Genomic DNA, 9,747 nt, shown 5'->3' with positions numbered 1-9,747 from the left:
GGAGCGGGGGCGGGGCCAGGAGGGGGGGGTTGATGCTCCGAGGAGCCGGACCCAGGAGTTGGGCTCCGAATCCCGGGGCCCGGCCCCCAGCGCCCGGGGGTGGCGGCGGCTTTGTGGCGCGAGTGGGTTCTACCGCGGGCGGCGCGGAGGCGGGGATGCGCGGAGGCGTCCGCCACCCTCAGCCCTCGGCCCTGCCGCGGGCGCCCCGCATGGCCAGCCCCTCGCAGGCCGGTTTCCCCGCGCGCAAGAACAGCCTCCTGGACGCGTTCCTGCGGAGGCATCTGCCGGCCCGAGGTCTACGACGCCATCCGCGCTTACGAGCCGTACATCGTGGTATCCGACACGGCGAAACACACCTTAAAGTACGTGGTGCTCAGTGACCGGCTCATCTACCTGACCGAGAACCCGCCCCAGTCCATCCGGGGAGTCGTGGCGCTCGGGAACATCGTGTCCATTGACCTGGTGAGGCGCGCGGGCGGGCTCGCGAGAACCCCCCTTCTTGGGGCCCCCAATCCCTCCTGCACGCGGGAAGGGGAACCTTCCTCACCCCGCCCTGGACTCCAGGACTCTCTTTAACTTACACTCCCCTACTAGCAGCCACATAGGAAAACAGTTTTGCTGTATGCACTCCGAATAAAAATGCTTTTACCGTTCTCATCTTGTGTACCGGTCATCCCCTGTCCCCTCAAAGACAGATTTGGAGAACATAGCCCCCTATCAGAAGTACGCTTTGAGGGCATTCCTAAGTTCATTAAGCACCTAGCCTTGCCAAGCACTGTCTAGACACTGAGGATGCAAAAATGAAATAGGGCGCCCTCCCAGAAGCTGCTGTGGGAGAGACAGAAAGCCAACACCAGGACAAATAAATGCCATGTGATAAATGCTATTATGCCTTGTTTATTTTTTTATTTTTAGGGCTTAGAGCGTGTTAGGTGCTCAATATGATTTAAGTGAATAAATGAATTAATGAATGAATGCATGCATGCCTTAATGAGATCCGCATGGGACGCCTGGCAATCTCAGGCGAGTCATTCATCCAAACTGGGCTCAGGCCATGCCGGGAAAACTTCCTGGAAGGAGTGTCATAAGAGCGGAGTCTTGAAGGAGATACAATCTGTCCCAGTTTTTAGTGTGCTGCTACTGTATCCCTTTCGTCCAGGAATAGATTTACCTTATAAACCAGCAACAGCTTGGAAGCAGTCTCTCTCCAATTACTGTTTTTCCCCCTTGGCTCCCTTTGTCTGAGCTGCTCTCCAGGTGTGTTCTTCCTTTTTCCATTGGGGACAGGTGTCTAGCCTCGTTTTTCTTTCCTTTGCCCTAGTCTCTGTGTCCCTCAAGGGAGAGGTTGGCGAGACTCTTGATAGAGCTGTTTTGCCAAGAAAATCATAGCTTGTTTGGAACATGTCTGTAAGAAAATAATAAAATTAAATGAAAAAAGTAGGGCTTCCCTGGTGGTACAGTGGTTAAGAATCCGCCTGCTAATGCAGGGGACATGGGTTTGAGCCCTGGTCCGGGAAGATCCCACATGCTGCGCAGCAGCTAAGCCCGTGCACCACAACTACTGAGCCTGCGCTCTAGAACCTGCGAGCCACAACTACTGAGCCCGCACGCCACAACTACTGAAGCTCGTGCGCCTAGAGCCCGTGCTCCGCAACAGGCCACTGCAATGAGAAGCCCGCTCACTGCAACCAAGAGTAGCCCCCGCTCACCGCAACTAGAGAAAGCCTGCATGCAGCAATGAAGGCCCAATGCAGCCAAAAATAAAAAAATGAATAAAATAAATAATTTTTTTTTAATAAATGAATGAAAAAAGTAAATGCTTTCTTTTTCTACTTAAAATACCGCCATGGGCTGATATCACTATCCTAATTTCTTTGCTTTATTTGAGCCAAAGCTGGAAGTAAAACTGCCTTTTCCTCACTGCTACTGTTTGCATTCTCTTGAACTAAAATTTTTTAAAAATTAAATTTCTGACCAAATGTTTTAGAAAACATTAAACACTCAACTTTTTCTAGTGTCTGCAGTGTAAACATGTATTCTTTTAACAGAAAATAGTGATTTTAGGATATTGTTACTCTCCCCAAAAAGAGACAGTATACATATTTAAGTAGTTGTTATATATATTTCTTATTAAGCTGTCAGAATCTGCAAAGTACAGTAAAGCTCCCTAGGCCTCCCAAGCCAAGAGTATTACAAAAAGGCATATCAATTTATTTAGTTTACAAGGTAAACTGTGTGCTCGATGTACAGATTTACCTTTCAGGCATATAGAAGAATGTGTAATGTCTATAAAGGTGCTGAACAAATCTAAGATTTCAGCATTGTTGATAGATTGAATGTCCATCTTACACAATATAGTTTAACTTTGGTTAAAGTTGTGGTAGGCAGAATAATGGCTCCCAAAAGATATCTCCAGAACCTGTCCATATTTTACGTTACATGGCAAAGGGGAATTACAGTTGCAGATAGAATTAAGGTTGCTAGCTAATCAGCTGACTTTAAAATAGGGAGATTATCTTGGATTATCTGCATAGGGCGAATGTAATCACAAAATCCTTTAAAGTGGAAAAGGGAGGCAGAAGAAGAGTCAGCAGCAGAGTGATGCAGCATAAGAAAGACTACTGGTTTTGAAGTTGGAAGGGGGCCACGAACCAAGGAATGTGTGCAGCCTCTAAAAGCTGGAAAAGGCACAGAAACAGGTTTTTCCCTAGAGCCTCCAGAAAGAATGCAGTCTTGCTGATACGTTGGTTTTAGACCAGTGAGACCCATTTCAGACTTCTGACCCCAGAACTGTAAGAAAATAAGTTTGTGTTGTTTAATACCACCAAGTTTATGGTAATGTGTTACAACAGCAATAGGAATTCAATACAGAAGTGTTTTCTCTTACGTTGTTTTAAAATGGGTAATTGTTAAAAACAATGTATTGTTTCAGTGAGAAATAAGTATAATCACGCCAAGCACAAATGCCTTAATCTCTTTTTCTGGGTTTTTATTATAGTTATTGTTACATTTCAGTGGCTTGTACTAAGCTCCATAGGGTGTGTGAAAAATGGGTGTCCCTAAATTGCTTTATCTAGTGTCAATTAATAACCAATTAATAACACTATGTCTGTCCTTGGTACCACATAGAGAATTTTCCTGATTTCTGTGTTATGTCATATATAGTTGTCCTGCTATCTATTACATTGGATTACATTATCTCAGTGCCAGGCAGCTTTGTTTTTTAGAACTGGTTCCTCCTTTCTTGAAAGATAAACTGTTTAATCTCCTTTTCTACTAGGGTGCTGTCCTCTTTCTAAGGCTACCTCTTTAGACGCACTTTTCCGTTCTCAGAGGTCTTCTCATTTTACTGTTCAAGTTTGTCTCTTGTTATTTAACTTTCAGTTGGCTCAGGTTCCCATTTGGCCTTTGTTTTTACTGTCCTGTCAATAAAGCCCCTAAGCAAACCAGTCCTTTATGCCTCTGGGCCTCTACCCTTCTTGTTCCACATTTGGCCAGATATCTCCACATAGTTCATGTCTCATATTCCAGTTACACTTACGATAAAATTTGCAAATATACAGATAAAATTCTGTTCTCTCCCGTAAGGAAAAAAAATTGAAAGAACAGCAACAAAACGTTAGACCCAGAGTATAGAAGTGAGATTTCTGTTCTAGCAAAGACAAGCTTCATGTGCACTTGGAGGTCTCAGTAGGTGATTTGTTTTTGTTTTTGTTTTTTCAAAACAAATTAATGTCAGTTTTATTTAAATAATTTTATGTAAGTTTTAAAATCATTTATATTTAAAAATTAATTATTTTAAAAGTTGATATATAATTGACTTATAACACTATGTTAGTTTCCAGCATACAACATAGTGGTTTGATATTTCTATACATTACAAAGTGATCACCACTCAGTAGGTGTTTGATATGGTTCATATCCTAAAAGAAAGGGTTTCCAAGGTTGTTTGGGCAGAGCTTTTGTGAAAGGCAGATGTTTTCTTTCAAAGTTACTTTTGAAAGCTCTAGAGTTCTGCCCTTGTCGTGTGCATCACAATACTTTTCTTTAAGCCCTTCTAAGATTAGACACATTTTTCAAGTGTGAGAACCAACTGTCCTGAACAGTGATTTCCTATGGATTCACTCTCCTTCAATGCCATCCCATCACCTACAAAGAAAAAAAACCTGTCAACTTCAGCAGCCCTTGTTTCTACTTCTTGCCTTTCTTTGTCCTTGTCCTTTCACCACTTTCCTCAGTGAATATCTCCTCTCCAGCCATCCTGGGGTCCATGTGGCTTCTTGAACAGGCAGCAAATGCACCTTTATAGCCAGGCCTGTTTGCTTGCAGTGTTTGCTTCCTTCTCCTTCAAGGATGTTCAGAACGTCATATCTATAATCTTCTTCCTCCCCTTTCTCCTTTAAAAAATGTAAAAAATATTCTCGGCTCAGACAGAAACAGGTCACAGGCTGTGCCTAAGGGGCCACTGTAATTTGCTGACGGATTCCTGCTTTCCCCTTTCCGTATTCAGATCCTACCCAGTTTCCAGGCTAAGCCCAAGTTGTTCTTTCTCCAAATCACTTTTCCTTGACTGAGCCCATGAGAGCAGGTCTTTTGGTCTGTTTTGTTCATTGCTCTATCTCGTTCCTAGAACATTGCCTGATACAGGTGAGATGGCCAATAAATATTTGTTAAATATTCAACATAATGTCTCTGTTTCTCAGTTTATTATCTGCAATATACATCGGGGCATTTAGTAATACATTTTTATTCAGCTTTTGCTTTCTACCTGTGTGGATTTGGTCAACCTCTACTCTGTGCTGCCATTTCTTCATCTGTGAAATGGAGATAACAGCACTTTCCTTATAGAGCTGTTGGGAGGATTAACGTCATTAATAGATGAAACACACTTAAAATAGTACTTGGCACATGGGAAGAGCTACATACATGTTTCATTATTATCAATAACCTTTATTCACATATATTAAGTCAACTGAGGTTCATGAATCTGTAAGGCTGATATTATCTCTTTAGGAGATTTAGTAAATTTGGGAAAAAAATAACTGGTTTTTGAGCATTGATTATGTATTAGGTGTTTTATTTATTTATTTATTTAGGCTGTGCCAGGTCTTATTTGCGGCATGAGGACTCTTAGTTGCAGCATACATGCAGGATCTAGTTGCCCCACCAGGGATTGAACCCAGGCCCCCTGCGTTGGCAGCACGGAGTCTTACCCCCTGGGCCACCAGGGAAGTCCCTATATATTAGGTGTTTTAAAATCTCATTTATTCTTTTTGAAAATTTGTGCACTGGGTTTGTCAAGTTTAATATGTTCAAAAACAGAATTCCTGATCTCCACTCCCAAACGTGTTCCTCTCTTAGCTTTTCGTATTTTAGGAAGTAACATCATCTTCCATTATCTTTAATTCTGTCTTTCTTTCACTGTCCTCATCCTACACATCAGTATGTCATCTTGACTCGTGTAGAAGAGGAAAACGTTTTCCTCAGCCCTCTTAGGGACCCTGGCTAGGTCTGAAAATTTTATATGACATGGGAGCCTTTATAAGGAAATGAAATCTCAAAGAAGAAACAGTTAAACCTATGTGTGTTTAGTACTAGGTTTGATGAAGAATGGAGAGTCATAGAGAAATGTGATAGTTCAAGAAAGTTCAAAAAAGCTAAGGGTAATAGACTGGGGAAATTTTAGAAAGGACTGCTTTTTTGGATTCGTCTTAGCATCCCTGTCTTGGAGATAAGGATGTTCCTTTCCTCTGGGTATAGGGAGGGCACCTCTCCCATGAGGGCCTTAAGACCTGATTCAGGGGAGGAGGGCTGGGGAAAGTCAGAAGGACTTTCCTGCATCTGTGTTTTCTTGAATTCCTTCAGCTCAAAGTATTCAGTATGCCAAGGCACCATATTTTGGGGTAGTGTGTTCTGAACCCCATCACTTGTCTTCCAAAATATATCTAACTATGACCTTTCCCATTTTTCTTATTCCTTTTTCTAGCACCACTTGTCCAGTCCCTTATCTAGACTACTGAAATTGCCTCCAAATTGATTCCTCTCCACATAGCAGTTGGGATGATCCTTTTTTTTTTTTTTTTTTTTTTTTTTTTTTGCGGTGCGCAGGCCTCTCACTGTTGTGGCCTCTCCTGTTGCGGAGCACAGGCTCCGGACGCGCAGGCTCAGCGGCCATGGCTCACGGGCCCAGCCGCTCCGCGGCATGTGGGATCTTCCCGGACCGGGGCACGAACCCATGTCCCCTGCATCGGCAGGCGGACTCTCAACCACTGCACCACCAGGGAAGCCCTGGGATGATCCTTTTAAATAATAATTATAAATTAAATTATATCACTCTTCTGTTTCAAAGTCTGCATGAACTTGCAAACTCCTTATTGCCTATAGGAGCCTCCATGGTTTGACCCCTCCATCTCTGACTTACCTCCTACCACTCTTCCCAGAGCTCTTTCTGCTCTTCTTCCTGCCTCAGGGCCTTTGCACCTGCCATCCTATCTGGAACACTTTTCCTCAGATCTTCAGAGGGTTGATTCCTTCTTGTCCGTCATGTTTCTGAATTCAGCATCACCTCCACAGATATGCCTTCTGTGTTCACCCAATCTAAAGTACCATTCCCCCAACACACTTAGCACATCTCTTTGTTTCAAAACACTTACCACTATTTGCAGTATAAGATTAATGTGTTTAGTGATTTATTATTATCTATGTCCCACAGTAAATGTAAGCTCCATGAGAGCAGGCCCTTGTTTGCCTTTTCATCCCTGTATCACTGTGCGTTATATTCCCTGACACATAGCAGATAGTCAATAACTACTTGTAAAACTGGAAGAATGAATAAGTGAATAAATGGATGCTCAGATCCATCATACAGTTTACCTCTTAGAAAGGGACATGATATTTCCTTATTTTCAAATATTGAGGGACTTGGGAGACTGACAACTCATCACACTGGCCAGAGTTACATAGCCAGTTAGTGGCAGAGTCAAGAGTAAATTCTCACGGGTCTCCTGCTGCTCAGGTTCATCTCTCTTAATGCTTCTTTTGTGTTTGTATGGGATGATCCCTGTGTTGTTTATCTGTGTCATGCATTTTGAGAGATAGTGAGAGTTATATGAGACCATGTTATGTATACTTCTTTTTATCTTGAGGTTTTTTTCCCTCTATTTTGACTCACTTGTTGCATTTCAAAGATCTCACTGTGGGAGGAAGAAAGAAGTGGTAAACTCTTTATCAGTCATTGTGGCTGTTTCTTTATTTTTTTTTAATTTTTTAAAAAATTAATTAATTTTATTTATTTTTGGCTGCCTTGGGTCTTCGTTGCTTCGAGCGGGCTTTCTCTAGTTGCTGTGAGCAGGGGCTACTTCTCTTTGTGATGCACAGGCTTCTCATTGTAGTGGCTTCTCTTGTTGCAGAGCCCAGGCTCTAGGCGTGCGGGCTTCAGTAGTTGTGGCATGTGGGCTCAGTAGTTGCAGCATGCAGTCTCAGTAGTTGTGGCTCGCGGGCTCTAGAGCACAGGCTCAGTAGCTGTGGTGCACGGGCTTAGCTGCACTGTGGCATGTGGTATCTTCACGGACCAGGGCTTGAACCCGTATTCCCTGCATTGGCAGGTGGATTCTTAACCACTGTGCCACCAGGGAAGCCCAGGTCAGTGCTTGTTTGATTTTATTTATTTATTTATTTATACAGTTTTTGGCTGCATTGGGTCTTCATTGTGGCACGCAGGCTCTTCGTTGCAGTGCATGGGCGTCTCTCTAGTTGTGGCGTGCAGGTTTTTCTCTCTCTAGTTGTGGCGCGGGCTCCAGAGCACGTGGGCTCTGTAGTTTGCAGCACACAGACTCTCTAGTTGAGGCTCACGAGCTCAGTAGTTGTGGCGTGCGGGTTTAGTTGCTCCATGGCATGTGGGATCTTAGTTCCCTGACCAGAGATCGAACCTGTGTCCCCGGCTTTGGAAGGCAGATTCTTTACCACTGGACCACCACGGAAGTCCCAGTGCTTGTTTGATTTTAATAACCTTATTAACAGCCAGAGATTTTAATGAAAACCCTCGTGAAGAAGTGCAAGGGTGTAACTGGAAAGATTGTGAACCCCTGGATTTAGGAAAACTCCTGGTATTCATCTCTGTGAAACTTGGGCCTCCCACTACAAAGGGAACCACAAGTCCTGCCCTGATAATTGTGGTTTTATTATGGTTATTAACAGCATTCACTCTTCATTCAAAAATATTGGCTGGAAATATGTTCCTTAGAACGTGATTCACACCTAGATAAAAAGACGAAAAGTCACCTTTAGATTTTGTTTTTAGGGAGCTCAGTGTGTGATTTTCCTATTGTGCCCAAAGAGATCTAGAGGGTCTAGAGAGAAGGGGAGGATGAGGAGTCAGGGCTTCCGGCACTCACCCAGCTCAAGCAGAGCGGCCCTGCTTTTATGTTTTACACTTCCGGCCCTACCTAAACATTTCTAGTGGAGAAGTTTTAAAAATTCAAGGACGAATGGATAAAAATAGAATAGTATATACAGTTCAGCATTACATTGTTTACTTTCGTGGTCTTATTTTATATATGTATATGTGTATGAAATGTATATGTATATTAAGGAGCCCTTTAAGGTATCCATCCGTATAATTGGGAGTTGGTGAAAAGCAGAGAAAAAGAGCATGGACTTGGGACTCAGTTAAGCCCAGATTTGCATCCTGGCTCTCACCTTTCCTGGCTGTGTGATTGTCTGCAAGTCACTTAACCTTTGTGAGCCTCAGTGTCCTCCATTACTAGCTTCACAGGGTTGTTGTGAAACCATGTGGTCAGGGTTGGGCACACAGCAGGAAAGCAGGCAGCTGTTAAGATCACACGCTTAGCACGGAAGGAGAAGGGAAGAATGAGGTCCAAGGTGGCTCCTGGATAGGCCCTTCCACTTCTGGCATCTAGCCAGTGTGGCTAGACCAGCCCATAGCAGCCCGTTCACTCTTCACCAGACTTTACTCCAAGTCAGACTCAGCCTCTTGGTGTATTGAATAGCTACAAAGTGTGAGGAAACTGTCTAGTGTTTGTACACTGTTGTGGAAAAGCACCTTTCCACACTGACACTCTACAGCGTGGCAACTGTTTGTAGAAGCTGTTCTAATTGGCAAACCTGTTAAATCCTTGGTTGCTCACCAGGTCTCTTGTCACACTAATTACGATATCTTACTGGTGTTGGTTGCCTTAAATGCATATTTATCCTTGTCCACAAGCATAATTATTATTGGCTTTTTTCCCGCAACATGTATAAGAAGATGAAAATACGCATTAAAGAAGCCAATTATAGGTAGAAGTTTTACGAAATTTAAATTCCTAGAAACTTTGCAAATGATGTTAAAAGCAGGGAAGGGTTTTTAAAAAACATCTTGTGTTCACGCACATACTCATAGAATAACACCTCTCCCCACCTCTTTACTTTTTTTTTTTAACATCTTTATTGGAGTATAATTGCTTCACAACGGTGTGTTAGTTTCTGCTGTATAAAAAAGTGAATCAGCTACACATATACGTACATCCCCATACATCCCCCCGTTGCGTCTCCCTCCCACCCTCCCTATCCCACTCCTCTAGGTGGACACAAAGCACCAAGCTGGTCTCCCTGTGCTATGCGGCTGCTTCCCACTAGCTATCTATTTTACATTTGGTAGTGTATATATTGTCCATGCCACTCTCTCACTTCGTCCCAGCTTACCCTTTCCCCTCCCCGTGTCCTCAAGTCCATTCTCTATGTCTGCGT

At 43.2% G+C, this 9,747-nt stretch overlaps 1 protein-coding gene across 1 annotated transcript in view; it reads left to right on the top strand.

Annotated features, from left to right (window-relative positions):
* Positions 1-209: 209 nt before the first annotated feature.
* C6H12orf56 (chromosome 6 C12orf56 homolog) overlaps positions 210-9,747 on the top strand; it is a 79,889-nt gene continuing 70,351 nt past the window's right edge. Inside the window, 3 exon segments of the mRNA XM_055085169.1 lie at positions 210-287; positions 289-462; positions 6,385-6,602. Of these exon segments, the coding sequence (XP_054941144.1) occupies positions 210-287; positions 289-462; positions 6,385-6,602 (470 nt within the window).

Source organism: Physeter macrocephalus, chromosome 6 (genome assembly GCF_002837175.3).
Source record: "Physeter macrocephalus isolate SW-GA chromosome 6, ASM283717v5, whole genome shotgun sequence".
In the NCBI taxonomy this organism is placed as follows: Eukaryota; Metazoa; Chordata; class Mammalia; order Artiodactyla; family Physeteridae; genus Physeter; species Physeter macrocephalus.
This window is presented reverse-complemented; position numbering and strand designations above follow the sequence as displayed.